General features: G+C 38.1%; 1 protein-coding gene across 3 annotated transcripts in view; it reads left to right on the top strand.

Annotated features, from left to right (window-relative positions):
* Positions 1 to 17693, top strand: part of ZFHX4 (zinc finger homeobox 4) — a 191035-nt gene that overhangs the window by 157355 nt on the left and 15987 nt on the right. For all 3 annotated transcript variants that reach the window (XM_066266349.1, XM_066266351.1, XM_066266350.1), the window contains 4 exons: positions 2532 to 2600; positions 9250 to 9366; positions 16607 to 16740; positions 17138 to 17338. In XM_066266349.1, the coding sequence (XP_066122446.1) occupies positions 2532 to 2600; positions 9250 to 9366; positions 16607 to 16740; positions 17138 to 17338 (521 nt within the window). The remainder of the gene's footprint in view (positions 1 to 2531; positions 2601 to 9249; positions 9367 to 16606; positions 16741 to 17137; positions 17339 to 17693) is intronic.

Genomic DNA, 17693 nt, shown 5'->3' on the forward strand with positions numbered 1-17693 from the left:
CTGAGCTGTGGTCCCTTGGTTTGTAAAATAAAGATTAATAAATGCTTCATGATTTTATTGTGAGGGATACATGACTACTTTTTTTTAATTTTTTATTTATTTATTCATTATAGCGAGGGGAGAGAGAGAGAGAAGGGGGGAGGAGCAGGAAGCATCAACTCCCATATGTGCCTTGACCAGGCAAGCCCAGGGTTTTGAACCGGCAACCTTAGCGTTTCCAGGTTGACGCTTTATCCACTGTGCCACTACAGGTCAGGCCACATGACTACTTTTATATGAATAGTTATTGCAGTACTTAGCAGAGATAAAAACTTAGTAAGTTACCATTGTTTTATTTTTATTTTCAGGTATCTTTAAGGATAGTACTTATTTGGTCCAGTTCACTGAAGTACTACTGATATTTATATGAACAAGTTTATTTAATACACTGATGTGTGTGTGTGTGTGTGTGTAACAGAGTACTTTGATAAATTGTTTATCTTTTGCTAGGAAAAAGGGAAAGAAATGGTTTTGCACACGTATTCACATATATGACAGGAATTAGTGCCTTTTGGTATTCCTGTGTTTTAGAATATGGGATATAGATTAGAATTTTGAATAAAAGTGTCCCAGGTGACTTTGTTATGCCTCACTCTGTCTTTATCTGAGAATCTATGAAGATGAAAAGTTTTGAGGAACTTACAATTAATTGGGGAACTATTCATGGTCATGTAAAAAGTCACCTCAATACATCATGAGATATGCTGAAACATATGTATACCCTATATCCTGAAACAGATGACCCTTCAGGTGAGAATTTTATAAAGCATCCCACAGCCTGGAAACTCTAAAATTAAAGCTCTTTTCTTCTCCTCCCTCTTTCAATTATACTAAAACCAGACACTAATTCCTATCACATATGTATAAGTTAATCATTATGGCAACATGGAGGAGGTAAGACTTGCTTTGGGTTTTGAGGGAAGAATAAGAGTTTAACAAGAGAAAACTAGAAGATATTTAAAAAGTAAAAAGAGCAACGCTGATTGAAGGTGTAAAGACATGAAAGATCGTGAGGAAGACACTGGGCTTCCTGAGTGACACATTGGGTGGATGTCAATACTGTGATCTATTTGGAAGTTCTTGCTAGATTTATAAGCAAGGACCAAGGATAAATTCTTCTTTTCAAGACAGATGTAAGAGACAGTTACAAGAAAACCTAATGTATTTTGTTGTTGACGGGAGGGCACCAAGTGTTTATTATGATTGTATTCTTTAAAAATAGATTACCACCAAAGGCCAAAGGTTTTGTACATAGCAGGAAAAGCAATTAGTAAATGCAGTAATGGTGCCTTGGTGTGCACTTCTATTTTTGAGGTTAATTATTTGTTTAATTAAAGCCTTCAGAATCAATCAGAGATGTTATTGCTAGAAATACTAGGTAAACATAAGTCTCTTTGTCAGAGTAAGGATAGTGTGACCACTTTTTTTAATCTCTCAATAAAATTGGGCCTTTTCTCACTTGGGTGACCACATCATGTTTCTCTTGCAATTGCCAATTATTTCTATAATTATAGCTTCATTTTACAAGGGAGGGAATTGAACATTAAATAAGTAAAGTAACAGACCTCGGGTCCCCTACCTGGAAAGTGGTAGAGCCACTATTTGTACCCATGCAGTTCTGCTTTCTTGAAAGGCCTTGAGATATTCTGAGAGATTCGGTTGGAAAGACAAAGAACTCAAGGCAGGAAGATTGCTGAGGAGGCTCCTGACATTGTCAGGACTGAGCAGATGATGGAGGAAAAGAGAAACACCCATGACAGGAAAAACTGCAAAATGGAACCAAGAGCACACGATGATTCTGTGGGGAGAAAGTATGAGCTGTTGAAGGTGATTTCTGAGGTCTAGTTTTGTTTTGTTTTGTTCTAGATTTACCTACAACAGGGAACACAGAGGAAGCATGGAGTTGGATGAAAGTAATGATTTGTGTTTGGAGTTGGTTTAGCAAACCAGGCCATTGTCGGCACTCTCTGTGGAGCTCAAATAAAAGATCTAAGTAAAGATGTGGGTTTATTGATGATTTAGGCGTAGACTTCAGGTTTCCTTATATTCTTGTTTTTTACTTTGATCTCATATCAGCTACCACATAGAGAGGTGTTATTTTTTCTTTTTCTTTTTTGCTACTTTGATTGAAAAGCAAAAGTATGCCATAATTGATGTAATGTGTCATCACCATTATAACACATAACCCTATAATGTAGGTTTGGCCATATATCCAGGAGGTAAAAGTCAGAATGAGCCTTTCATGCTTCCATATTTGATCTATGCTATTGCATTTGTTGTGGCTGCTGCTCGTTGAGAATTTGATCTAAGCTCACCACTGTCTGGATTCATCGTGCTAACCACTGCTTGCTAGGCTGTAAGGTGTGCTAGAGACTCCACTGAGCCCAACCGATGCTTAACTCACACCCCAAAACTGAAAGCCAATTTTGGGATCCTGTGATATGGGCTAGGACTGCAGAGCTGATGACCTTGCACTCTGATGTTTTCTGCAGAGTCTGCCTCTTTGGGAGCCAGGACCTGTGAGGATGACCTGACGGAGCAGCAGCTGAGAGCAACCTCAGGTAATTGGTTCAACAATTCTCATGTCTGTCTGTCCTAAATGAGTTACAGGTGTCACTCTCATAATTTATGTAACAAATGGATCCCTGGAACTGCTCCAATTAGATCGTCAGATCCCTTATACAAATAAGTTAACAGCAAAAGCAAACATATCCATCTATTTGGACGCATGTGAAGTGACTTCCTAAAGAATAAGTAACATCTGCTGGGTAATTTCTCACATCTGCATTTATACACGATGAAGTTTCACTGAAGTGGTCTGTTTTATACCAAGTATAATCCAGGACGCCAGATATTAGATATTATTTTCACACAATTAGAACAACCTGGCTGGTGGGGTTATTTTTGGTAATTAATGGGTTGATTGGATTTTATGTAGCCATGTCAACACATGTACTATTCCCCTTGCTTTGTGTGTCTATCTGTATGTTAAGAAATGGCAGCCATGCCTTGCTAGCTGCATTATATTCAGATAATTTAAGAGGAAACTCGCCTATGTTGCTACAACACACCTCATTAATTTCTGCTATACAAACATGTTCCCAGTTCCCAGATTTATACAATTGGAATAATAATGTGCCGTACAGAACAAAAAAATTATTATAAAAAGTCTTTCACATTCATAATGGGGTATTGAAATGCTTAAAAAAAAACTAGTTTTGCAAGTGAAAACATTCCTTCAATATAAAGTCAGGATTTCCCTCTTTAAAAAATTATTCAAAGTTTTGCCTCACCTATGCATGTCTCATGAAAACATTTTTGTTGTACTGTTTTTTTTCTCTAGAAAATGAGAGAGCATATTTTAGATAAAATGGCACAAACCCAATTTGTCTTCCCCACCTCAAACCAGTCAGAAATTTCACTAATGACCCAATTAGAAAGAATAGGGCAAACTCAAGACTGCCAAAAAAATAGCAAACTAAAAAGATGCCATGCCCTATCAGTATATTTCTTTATTATTTTGTTTACAAAATACCCATCTTCACCTCAGTGTCTCTGAGAAACTTTCTAGTTATATGAGCTCATGCCTTTTGAATATTTCCATGGAGATGTTCTACAGAAAAGTCAAATATAACAAATACTACATTGAACTTATCTGCAAATCATTTCTTCTCTTTTTCTCCTTTTCAATTGATGACATCATGCCATCAAACTAACTATCCCAAGTAAGAAAACTAGGAGTCATCAACTTCAGTGCAAATATTAATGCCAGGGATTGATGAGCACAAGTCATGAATGAGATTTTTTTGACAATATGTCTACAAATAAGTAAGTTATTTTTCAGATTTCAGTAAATTTGATCAAGGAAGTAAAAGAGATAATGTACCAGAGCAGAGCTTATCAAGTGTGGTCTCCAGGAGGAGGGTGTGATAACATCTGCTAAGCAGACACAGACGAGACCATTGGATTTCACAGCATGGAAGTTGTTGGTGGCTTTGAGAAGGATGATTGGTCCTGGGCCCTGGATCAGGTGCACCATCTTCACCTGGGAACAGGCTGGATGAGTTGAATAATGAATGTGACTTAGTAGAAAGAGAAAATGCAAAGAAACCCAAACCACATTCAATGCAAATCAAGCAAGTAAATACTTCTTTTTTAAGTTTTATTGAAGGGGAGTAGGGAAATGGCAGAGAGTTTGGATGCCTCCTTTGCTTCTCCCAATTTTGCTTCCCAAATTCAGTTGAATGTTTCAACTAACCTGGATTGCCTGCCTGCCTGCTCTATTCCAGGCATTGTTCCAGGCACTCTGGCACAAGGAGAAATAACATAATCACTATTTTCAGTAAATGTGTAGCTATTAGCGAGAATAGGCAGTGTGTAGATAGTTTCCACATTCTATAGTAAATTGTTTGACAACCATGTGTAGAAAAAAAGAAGAAAATCTTATTCAGAAACACTTATCCCAGTTCAAGATTCAAGGAAGACTTTTTGAAGAAAGAAAGAGTTAACAGTCCCAGTAATAACATAGCTAGCACTTTCAAATGCTTAGTTTGTGTTAGGCTCTGCTCTATGTCAACTGATTTTTTATACAGTATCTCCTAACAAACCTATGAGGTAGGCATTATTAATTCAATTTTTATAGATTATGATACTAGTATTTACCAAGCTGGACTTGAAGGAAAAAAGAATTATATACAGTGGAGAGAAGTTGTCCTAGATAAGCCAGGGAAATATAATGGTATGTATAAGAAGGGGGCATTAATAACAGTCACGTGTTTCTAGAACAAGGGTTCATAACATGTGGTCCCTGGACCAGGAGCACTATCTTCACCTGGGAACACAATGATATAAATTCACAGGCCTCCCTCTAAATCTACTGAATCAGAAACAGGGCGGAGCCCAGCAATCTAATATTTAACACATCTTTCGGGTGATTCTGATGACATAAAGGATTTTTTTAAATATTAAGTGCTAGGTAGGAAGTAAAGAAAAATGATACTGGAGTGGTAGACATGTACCAGGTATCTCGGAGGTATTCTTGCTGTGTACAGAAGATCGACCTTTTTCTTTAACTGAGTCACTAAACGATGCTAAGTAGCTTTAAATAGATCATACAGAGGATAGATTTGGAGGTTGGTGGTTAAGACTGGACTGGGAGACAGTTCAGGAGGCCAGGGAAGAATTTCTACATATCAGGTATTTCAAAGAGATGCTCAGCATATAATACATTTAAGTTACTGTCCTCTGCTTCCTCTTTCCACGGTCACTCCTGGACTAAGAAGTGTGCAATGCTACCCTTGGAAGGCTCAGGAGAGAGAGTTCCCAAACCCATTGTACGATACAACCATGGGAGCCAAACACAGCCGGCTGATGCTTAGATCTGGGTACATCACTGGAGTTGATATGCTTACCATTGTGTATTATATTTTTCTAGGATAAATTAATAGTAATTTTCTAATCATTTTTGGTATTCAAATGAGAATACTCTAAACTAGTCATTCAGAACTTTTCAGTGTGTGTATGTATGAAATAACTGACCAGATCTTCATTTCAGCCATGATGAAAATGCTGGGGGGTAAATTGTACTTTACTTTTCTGTAAAGACTATGGTATTGTTTCAAAAACATTTAAAATAGAAATGTATTATCATTTGAAAACTGGGAAGCGCTACTGGGCCTCAATGCACATTTGAAGTTTAAGTACATTCATATCATAAAGTTTATAATGTGAATAAATATTCAAAATCCATGAGGCAAAAAGAATAAAGATACATATGCTGTGAATACAACAGAATTATGAAATGTTATAGTACTTTTGTTATTATTACATGTACTATATTTGTCAAGAATCTTATTGATGGAAGTAGAAACTGCGTTAGCGTCTTTGTTTTGGAATTTTAGATAACTTAGTATCTTTATTTTGGAATTTTATATATGATGGAATTTATGTAATTTCCCTCCATGCTAAGTCATCTCTTTAACACATTAATGTCATATATATATATATTGTTTCCTACAAAGCATCTTGTATTTTATGGCAGTGGTCCCCCAGCCACGGACCAGTAGCGGTCCGTGGGCCATTTGGTACCGGTCCGCAGAGAAAGAATAAATAACTTACATTATTTCCGTTTTATTTATATTTAAGTCTGAGCGATGTTTTATTTTTAAAAAACGACCAGATTTCCTCTGTTACATCCATCTAAGATTCACTCTTGATGCTTGTCTCGGTCATGTGATACATTTATCCATCCCACCCTAAAGGCCGGTCTGTGAAAATATTTTCTGACATTAAACTGGTGCGTGGCCCAAAAAAGGTTGGGGACCACTGCTTTATGGCATTTTACAATGGAGGGAAGTGGTACTTGAGAATTAGAATGTAGCCATTCCTCCCGTAACCACAAATCCAACACACAGTTTTTTGAGAAAGAACGGTTTCTCCATGTTAATACTCCTGATTCTAAAGTCTATTTATAAAATGAATGTGAACTTTATTTCAAAACACTCTTTAAGAATGAAAATGAGCTTTTTAAATTTTTTTATTTTTGGACTTGTATGAAACTTTATTGTGGATATAAGTTGCCCTTTGATTATTTTTTGCATGATTAAAAATTCACAAAGTTCCATGGCTCCAAAGCGCCTACCTGTAATAAACAGCTCTCGCCTCCGAAACCACAAAACAGGTCTGAATTGCTTGCGTATTAGAGCTAATTGCCTGCTTACTTCAAAGGAAGAACCAGGGAAGAGGGTGGGGTGGAGGGGCAGCAGCAAAGCCCGTGTGGGCAAACCTACCTCCAGCGGTCCCGAGTTGTGGCTTGGACGAGCAGGGCAAAGTTATGGCCTCAGAACTGCTGTTTGCGATTAAGTTGATGGCAGAGTCTCTCCGTGCTGCTGACACAGAGGCTTTGTTCACATTCAGATTTCTCAAACTGTTGCCAGGGTCAGGCTGAGGTCAGACACCGCAGTGATGTATAGAGGAACATGTCTGGGAATTTCTCTCGCCCTTAAAACACATACTAGAAAATGAAGCGCCAAGACCCTGCAAAAACCGGCTGATGAGACCCAGATTAGACTGGAGTTTTTCTTGGAGTACCTTCATAATTTTCATTCTCTCCCCCTCTGACACCCATGTTTTATTAATGTGAGTTGCGATAGCCCTTACAATTTTATGTCTCCTTAAGATAAGGACATGGATACCACGGTGACACTTCATTTTCCAGCCCTGGGGGGAAGGTTCAGTAAATCTACTCAAAGAAGTCTTGTGTCCCTTCCTCAGGATCAGCCTTAAAGTAATTGACGTGGGCTGTCACAGGTTGCAGCCCGACACAAACATGGCAAGGAAGGGACAGGGCCTAGTCCAGTCACAGTCTTGGCCTTCTAACCTCCCAAATCAAGCTGGCCACTGTCCCCACTCAGCCTGCTCCATGCAGGAGGAGGAGACCTGGGTTCGACCAGTGGGTGTCACTGCCAATGAGCACAGTCTTAGAGCCCAAAGAAGTGTCTGTCCATTCTCTCTTCCTAAAGTGAAACTGCCACGTGTATTTGCCTGAAAGGGACACTCCCCCAAAGTCTCAGATAACTGACTTCCTTTACAAGGGCCTCCCCCCTGCTTTTGTTCAGTAGCAAAGTGCAAATATAAAATAACTGGACGTGTAGCATGCCTTTGAGGACTCACAGCAGAAGCAAACTCTTACTTCAAATGTAGTAAATGTTCTTGTTTTCCCTTGACTTTCTTGAGCTTCCCCCCTTGAGCCCAGAACTGTCCCCTGTGTTGTGTCCTGCCCTCACAGTAGAGCAGGCGAGTAAGGCACTCAGCAGTAGTGTGTGGTGAGTGTGTGTGTGTGTGTGCGTGTGCGCGGACGCTCAGCTGCTACATATGACAGTGGATATTTCATTCTGCTGTCAGAACGTTATTAATAAAACATGGGGTGTGGAGAGGGCCACGATTCCCCCTTTCAATCACTGTAGCATTTGCAATGAAAATTTTATGCAGTGTGTAATTTTTAGTTAATGCTTGACACTTAAAGTGTCCATAGCAGCGTTTTGTATGGTTATTGAAGGGTTAATTGTATCATGTTCTCTGCATAAAAGCTCTGCTTATCAAAAGCAAATAGACGAGTGTGTGCATATGTGTCGGTGACCTTTTGCCTTTCCAGGGTTAATTTATATGGTCATTAAAGATTTTATGAAATTGAGCATCCTGGTGCTTCAAATCCCTGTTTTTGCCTCCTTCTCCTAATTTATGTAATTTCTGCCTGAACAAGGGGATTTGATTTTTATTTTTTTGTGCTGCCATGAAAACAGCATGCCATGCTGTGGGGACTTGTGAGTCTGGTTATCTGGCATTACTCAGATTGCTAAAAATTCATTAAAATGTGACATCAGCACAGTGAGAGACAAATGATCACAGGATGAGAGAGAACAGTGGGCCTTTCACGGATTAGTGCCGTGCAGACCAAGCACAGAGGCTAACTGCATAAACAGATTAATCCACCAGCAGCAGCATAGCTAAGATTTACAGAATAATTAAATAGGGTTGAGTTACTATGAGGATTTCCATGTAATCTAGCTGGTGTGAACTCGTGAATGAGGTGTGGGGTGATGTGGTTGTCATAGAAGAAATAGACCCTTCTATGTCCAATGCTCTATATAGCTCCCCCTATAGAAAAAAAAAGCAAATCCCAATGTAACTGAACTTTTGAGATCTTACTCTGGAAAATTCCGTAGAATTCCTCTGGGTTCTGGGGACGAAAGGCAGGAGTAACACCTGTCTTCTATTTAACCAGTCATTATCACATTATTTCATGGAGAATTTTTTTTTCTCAGAATTTGGCTTATCCTGCCATCTCCCCAAGTCCATAGATCAGGGGATCCATGTGGCTTAGAAGCTCCTACTATTGAAATGACAGAATGGCTTGACACCCATTATTCAAGTGTTCCTAGCTTCAACTGCACTTAAAATGATTTCTTTTATTTTAATTTGGTACAGGCTCTTATTCTCAATGGATATAAAAAAAAAGTGGCTTGAGATGAAAATTTGCATTGGTACCATCAGCAGGTTCTAAAAGAAACTTGTGAATAAATTTATGTTCTTTATTGAGAACAGATGGTTTGTAGATGACCAAGTTTTTAAATGGTCACGTAGTTATTTGAGTGCTTTTTTGGGGGGGAGGATGGTGTTCAATCCTACTGACTGGTCTGCCTTTCTGAACAGAAGACCCAAGTGAGGAGGCAGAAGGACCTCTGAAACCCACAGCAGTGTCCGAGGAGGAAGAGAGAGACACAAACGAGAGAGACCCTAGTGAAGGCAAAAACTCCAGTAAAAACCGTGGTAAGATGCTAGAATCCTTCACCTCTCTTCCCTGACCCCCACACCCCAAAATCAGCCTTTCCTCTATCCGCACCCCATGCTTATTAAAAGCTTTTATTCATTTTATACTGTCTAACATTCCCACTACTATTCACTGCATGTGCATTTTGCATGTAACTTCTATCAGTAGCCTCCCATTGACCTATTTTTAATCATAACCATCTGACAGAATAGATGTGGATAAGTTGAAGAATATTACAGGACGACCAGCAAGATTATTTTTTAATCAAATCAGTTTGTGTGCTTGTAATTTTTTAAGCGCCTTTCATTAATCTTAGCTAGACTTGTGATTCCTCTGATGGCATATTAATTTTTCATAAGCACAGGATTAGATATCACTTGAATTTTTTCATTCAATCATGGGCACCAACCCCCAATCACGTAACCCTAAAAATAAATGTTATTTTTCCTTCCCGTTTTTTTTTTATAACTTACACTCAGGAATTTGCCCTTTTTAAGGGCATCTATTTGAGGCATTTCAAACAAAATCCAGTGAAAAAGTTTACAGATGATTCAGCCTAAGAAAGAGGAAATATCATTGAAAAGGGATTAGGAGCTGGGTAATTTTGATCTTCTAGAAGAGACAGACCCCAGTAACGAAAGCTACTGTCTTTGAAAACAAACTTTCATGTCGTGACATTTACTTGTGCACAAACAAACCCTCAGCCAGCATCTGGTGTAGATACCTCCGGCTTTTTCTGTGTTTGATTTGGCAAATATATGACTTCATCCATGCTTTGTATGTATGAGATGGAAATCTATGGTTGAGATGAATAAATATTACGCTGGCTACTTTTGCCTCACGCCATACCTGGTTTTCTTATGTTGGGCTCACTGAAGTAGAAGAGCTGCTGAAATGGGTTCAAGCCTATTAGATGCAGGTAGTCATTTATATTTTCCTTGTATTCATTCTACTGACAGCCTCATATAAAGAAGCTTGTTTTCACTATGAGGATATGAGGTTGTGCAAAAAAGAAAAAGTATACCATTTTTTACATGGGCAAGTTCATTTAAACCAGAATTATCCCACATTTGTCATTTGGTCTTTGCATATCTCAGTTTTGTATTCCCTCCAAAAATTGTTCGAAGGGCCTCCCTGTTCCAACCTTAAGCTGGTCAATGCTAAATTGCTCCTAGGAGTCGGGTGAGATAGCAACACTTCCATTTGTGTCGAGGATGGAGTGGCTAACGTATAATTCTAATTTGACTAAAACAGAGAGGGTGTGAGGTTGTTCTTGAGCCTAAAGTGATGTTAAGGAGATGCCATAGTTGTATGTTAGTACACTGGGCTCTGGGGTTCCTAACAAGGAATTTGAAGTCCCTAGCAATCAGTTAAGGGCAAGGGCAGTGCCATCTAAACCTTGTTGGAAAAGGGTCAGAAATAGCAAAGGGGTTAGGATTCACTCTCTAGGATGGACTTCATCAAGCCTAGTGCGTGACTACTTACTGCTGGGAGGGCAGGATTCTGCCTGCATTTGGTGGCCCCTTTCTCACAGTTGTACCAAATGGCATCACAGAGGTTAGGTCTCCCAGACTGCCGAACAATGTGTGAAACACATTGGTGGCACGTTGAGTGTTCATTGGGTATTTGTGCCATACTCAGGTATATGACAGTATGCTTGGTTTTAAATATCTAACACCCTGTAAAGGATGGCTTCTGGCAATCTCTTGAAAATGGCTCCAGTCTTGCCACTGAGGGAACAGTCTGACCTGGAACACACCACAGACGCAGGCGCTCCATCTTCACCAGGAATGTTCCTGTCTGTGCGTAAATAACGGGCTCATCATTCCCTAATGGACTGATGGGTGATTGTTCCTCCTTGGGCGCCTAATTGTACTATCTAAGCAGGACCTGAGCATAGGAAAAGAAACAGAGCATTGCATAATGGTAGTTGTCTAAAATAGATTTTTATCCCTGCAGAAATGCCTCCCCAGGTATATTGAAATGGATAAAAATGGACTTTAAAACCAACTAAAAGCAATTACTGAGATGCAAATATTTAGCCTTGAAAGCTCCCAGGCTTCAAGACAGTTCATGCAATTGACAACTAACATGAACTTCTAACAAAGTTTTATGCTTGCTAAATTGAATCTGATTAGGTGAAAAAATTATTACATGGATTTTTTCCTTGTTAATATTTCTAAGGATTGAATAACCACTTAACATATATATCATTTTTGCCTTATGTCAGTTATAAATGTCACACAAAAAAATCCAAGCTAACTTATATAAATGAATCCCTATCTTAATGTGTAGATGGGAAAACAGTGTGACCCCACTTTAACACAGAATGTCTTAGACAGGAAAGAATTAACACATGTTAGAAAGACTGTGTTTGTGTAAGCTGTTGTACAGAGTTGGGGACATTAATTTCCAGGACTGGAGCTTTCAAAATGAAACTTGGCAATATGCAAGTTATATTTGTTGAATATTCATTCATAATAGAAAAGCCTCTTAATGCCTCATTTATATTGTCATTTAAATCTAGTGCCACTTTAGATTAATTATAATCCAAATTATAGCTCAGTGCAGTACAAGAATTAATATAGAGTTTATCCAGATTAATACATTTGCATTGAAAATGTAATATGTCTCTGCCATGGCTAAGGGGACCACTTTTTAATAAGAGAGTAAACATGAGAAAAGATGGAAATTAACCTTCATTATTGCAATTAAAATGATCCTTTCATTCCGGTCTCATTAGAAAGAATACTGTACTGGTAATTATAATTTAGAATTATTTGGTGTTGAATAACATCTTCTGTTATATTCAAGTTCTAAGCATTCAAATGTTATCAAATACATTGATTCATAAGAATAGTCAAATAATAACTCAGTATTTTGTTTTATCATTTTTTTCATGATTTCCTTTGAGTACATATTGTTATTGAATTTCCCTCACTTGTTAGGAGTGTAAACTATTTTACAACCTTTTGTATTTTAGGGATTGAAAATTATTAAGTAGGCAGCATCTACGTAGAAATGAATCATGTCATTTTCATATTGCAATTTCATGCAGGTTAAATGATCTCATAATTGACAGATGATCATTGGCTCATCTATTTGGCAGTGCTTATGTGTAATTAGGCTTTATTTTTTAGTTTCAATGTATTCAAAGGACATTGTTTTTTTGAGACTTTCGTGATGTCTTTAATAACATAAAGTGAATTGTGATCTCACTTCAAAGTTTTGTCTAAGGCATCAAACAGGGTTTATTTCAAATAGAGTTGTGAGTGTAAAATCTGAGTTTACACTTCCCTAAACTTTCCTAAAATGGATTGGCTCTCATTTAGTATATTTCTAAAATAAAACAATTTAGAAAAAAGACCTCAGAATGGAGTCACTGTAATTTACCAGAAAGGCCATATTGCCTGAGATCACATGCCTTTGAAAAGTAAGGCACACATGCATAATATGGGACTTCTGTCCATTTACATATCATCCTGATGACCTGCCTTAACCTCAAGAGTCTGTTTCTGTCACATGTTATTGCATCTCAGTATTCTCTTCTTTTTCTTATCAGTGGCATGCATTTCTGGGGTACCTAACTGCAGATGGGAGGCAGTGTCTAGCCTTTATTTATACCTTCTTCTTAATGTAAAATAAAATGGTCTTTACATAGCTCCTAGCTGACATTAAGGTCATGGTTTAATTAACCAAGCTAATTAGGCAAAAAATATTGGAGTTGACACATATATCGAGTGGCATATGATAGCCAACAGTTATTACAATGGCTATGAAATAACCTTAAAACTTAATGCAGCACAAATGTCACCAAATTCAAAAGCAACTACATAGTTAATGAATACTGACAAGCAAAAAAGAATATGAATTAATTATACCAAATATGTACACCAATGTATAGTACAGTTTTAGTAAAATGTTTCATAGCTTGATATCAGTATTTTTGACCCTGTATAGTACCAATATTAGAATATATAAGCTTATGATAATAAGGCCATAGTAATACATTTAATAGATTTAAAAGTTTCTGGAAGATATGACAACCATTTTTTGTAACTTGACCTGACACCTTAAGCAGTAAATTTTATTTACAAACACTGTATTATATTATTTTCTTGAATGCTTATTTTAACACTTAAAATACAACAGCACAAAGTATATTCTGGTTTGAAAAAGAAAAACGTATTTTTAAATAATTTTATTTTTTTGAATAATTTTATTTTTTTAATGGGGTGACATCAATAAATCAGGATACATATATTCAAAGATAACATGTCCAGGGTATCTTGTCGTTCAATTATGTTGCATACCCATCACCCAAAGTCAGATTGTCCTCTGTCACCTTCTATCTAGTTTTCTTTGTTCTCCTCCCCTTCCCCTTTCCCTCTCCCTCTCCTCCCTCCCCCGTAACCACCACACTCTTATCAATGTCTCTTAGTCTCACTTTTATGTCCCACCTACATATGGAATAATGCAATTCCTGGGAAAAACCTATTTTTGATGCCACAATTAATTGTGAAATAAATATTTCTGTTTCTGACATATCTTTGGATATCAAATACAGTGTGTCCATAAAGTCATGGTGCACTTTTGACCATTCACAGAAAGCAACAAAAGATGATAGAGATGTGAAATCTGCACCAAATAAAAGGAAAACTCTCCCAGTTTTATACCTATCCAGTGCAGTTCGATGTGGGCTCACACACAGATTTTTTAGGGCTCCTTAGGTAGCTGTCCCGTATAGCCTCTACAGACTCTTCACTGACTGATGGCTTACCAGAACGGGGTTTCTCCACCAAACTGCCGGTTTCCTTCAACTGCTTATCCCCCATTAATAGTAATGTTATTCCTATGTGGTGGCGCTTCATTATAAATGTGCCAATATTCACGTTTCACTTTGGTCACGGATTTGAATTTAGCAAGCCACAGAACACACTGAACTTCCTCTGTACTGTCCACATCTCGACTGGCATGGCCGTGGGCTGTTCCGCTGTATACATGGTGTTACATCATCATCTGCGCATGCGCACATGCTGCCACATCATCCTACAGAAACTGGGAGGGTTTTCCTTTTATTTGGTGCAGATTTCACATTTCTATCGTCTTTTTTTTTTTTTTTTGTATTTTTCTGAAGCTGGAAACGGGGAGAGACAGTCAGACAGACTCCTGTATGCGCCCGACTGGGATCCACCCGGCACGCCCACCAGGGGGCGACGCTCTGCCCACCAGGGGGCGATGCTCTGCCCCTCTGGGGCATCGCTCTGTCGCGACCAGAGCCACTCTAGTGCCTGGGGCAGAGGCCTAGGAGCCATCCCCAGCGCCCTGGCCATCTTTGCTCCAATGGAGCCTCGACTGCGGGAGGGGAAGAGAGAGACAGAGAGGAAGGAGAGGGGGAAGGGTGGAGAAGCAGATGGGCACTTCTCCTGTGTGCCCTGGCCAGGTATCGAACCCAGGACTTCTGCACGCCAGGCCGACGCTCTACCACTGAGCCAACCGGCCAGGGCTCTTTCGTCTTTTGTTGCTTTCCTGTGATCGGTCAAAAGTGCACCATTGCTTAACAGACACACTGTACTTAGCTTGTGTTTAATCAGTGTAATGAAATTCTTCCGGTTATATCTCAAACTTAAGTTCATTCAAATACAAATGTGGCCAAGTAATTTTTTGTATATATAGGAATTCAAATTTCTCCAAGGCAACTGTAGATATAGGGCAAACATACCAATTCAAATAAAATATAATGTTTGTAAACCTAGAAACCAGTGTAATTATTTGAAAACGTAGCATTAATTCTGCACCTACCATTAATATTATTATGTTACTGAAATTCTACATATTTTAATTTTGGTGTCCTCAGGGTCATTCTTACTTTAAATTTTTTTTTTTAGAATTCATAATTTCTAAAATTGTTTATGTGGTTTAAATATGCATCTCATTCCAGTATAGAAAATTGAATGCATTTTTTTGTTTTATCTTTTCTCTATTTCTATAATATTCTTGACCTTATTTTAAAATTAAAATGGGTTATTTTGCAATCAAGTACAATTTGTTCATTTATAAAAACTGTATGTGGATTGAAAAAAAAATCAAGATAAATCTTCATGCACAGCATACAATCAGATTATACCTAGACTCTATGTTCACACAGGGTCTGATAGCAATCAATGGTTTAGCTTCATTGCATTTCAACATGTATTTGCACCCAGTTGTCCAGTGATAGTATCCTCACCCTGGAAATAATTTAGTTGCAAATTGACTGGAAGATGGTGAAAATTGAAAGTTAAAATTAGAAATACTCATAATAAACAGCAGGAAAAAAGGTCAGATGATGCCGTGCTATGATGGGATTGGAATAGCTGGTAAATGAGGTTTTTGTGTTTGTCGTGAGATGTATGTGACATGCTTATCCAATGTCGCTGTAATATCCAGCCTTGCAGAGGAGATTATTGGGAAAATTGATGCTGGGAAGAATGTTCTGTTAGATTGGGAAATTAGAACCCCACTCTTTTCTTTGATGTGTGGGAGGCTCCTACATGACATTGCTCATCTAGGAAAAATTTTAAACCCCCTTTAACACTGAACATTTAGATTAGCCTCATAAAATATTTGCCTTCTTGTGACTTGGATTCTAATGGTACATGGACAGCTAAACATCGGAAGAGTATGAATCACAAAAACAGCAGAAAACGTAATGGATAGTGAATTTTTAAATCTTACATTCGCCACATGAAAATGCTATTTTTGTTTCCAAATTATATAACTCATTAGCCCTTCTTGGCATTTTGAAATGTTCCCGGTGTTCAAGAAGTTTAGAAAAGAGATAAGTACTTGAACCTTAGTAAAAATAATTATTTTCTAAGTTAGCATTGGCGACTTGGTGTAGATGTGCTTTCCTGTGATAAAGGCAGCCTGAGACACCAAAGACCACGTGTTATGGATGCATCTTTCAAGGTCACCACAGGTTATCTAAACATGAGACAGGAGTACATTTTAAAATATATTTATAAAGTCCACTTAGTTGGTGGACACAAAGAAGTGTGCTTTTTGTCTTTTGAGATTAGCATGACGTAAAAGTGCTCATCCAACTCTTCTTGTGATGCAGCAGACTTAGAGACAGTGCTATATGAAAACTGTAGTATCTTTCAATTTTGACATTGTTAGTCTTTTGAAATTGATGTGTTCTGTTTTTTTTCTTTTGTTGTTGTTGTTTGTTTGTTTTTTTGGGGGGGATGGAATCAGGAATAATCACACCAGAAAAGGAGCTAAAAGTCAGTGTGGCAGGGGTGACCCAGCCACTCCTGCTGGCAAAAGAGGAAGATGTCGCAACAAAAAGATCAAAACCTACAGAGGACAATAAATTCTGTCACGAACAGGTAAATATGCTTCTTCCCCCTTTGCTGTATAAATGTTAAAAAAAAATTTATTATTACTCTTCAGCAATTCTATGCTATTGAAACAGACCTTATGATTGGCAATGAATGAATCATCGGTATTACTTCTAATGCTGTGAAGTTATCAGAATAACATTAACAGCACTGGCTGGGCAGCTCAGTTGGTTAGAGCATTGTCCTAATATGCCAAAGTTGCAGGTTTGATCCCCAGTCAGGACACATGAAAGAATCAACCGATGAATGCATGAATAAGTGGAAAAACAAACTGATGTTTCTCTTTCTCCCTCTTCCTCCCCCTTCTTCTCTCTCTGAAATCAATACAAAACTCTTTTAAAAAGGATAACATTAATATTTTCCATGTTTATTTAATATTTTCCAGTTCTATCAGTGTCCTTATTGTAACTACAATAGTAGGGACCAAAGCCGAATCCAGATGCACGTCCTGTCGCAGCACTCGGTGCAGCCTGTCATCTGCTGTCCCCTCTGCCAGGATGTCCTCAGTAACAAGATGCACCTCCAGCTTCACCTGACGCATCTGCACAGCGTGTCTCCAGACTGCGTGGAGAAGCTGCTTATGACAGTAAGGACATCAAATGTCGATGCGTGTGTGACATAAGTTCCGGAAAGGTAGCACACAGCAACTGCAGTTATTGGTCCATAGAAATGCATTTCTTCTTTGAGACTTACAGCTCCCTCTCTATCTGTGTTATAGAAATCATGGCTTTAGGCCCGTTTGTGGTCTCTTTGGCTTAGGAAAATAAATGACTATGATGCAGGCATGGGTTATTCAATAACACGTGTTTTATGGTCTTATTTTTATTTTTGTAATGTTGATCAAAAGAGTTATGCAGACATGTTGAGTTTCAAAGTTTCTTGAGTATCAGTAAAAAGAAATTGACTTACAAAAACATTTTTTTTTAAAAGAAAAGAATGCC

This window comes from Saccopteryx bilineata, chromosome 3 (assembly GCF_036850765.1).
Source record: "Saccopteryx bilineata isolate mSacBil1 chromosome 3, mSacBil1_pri_phased_curated, whole genome shotgun sequence".
NCBI classification, from domain to species: Eukaryota; Metazoa; Chordata; class Mammalia; order Chiroptera; family Emballonuridae; genus Saccopteryx; species Saccopteryx bilineata.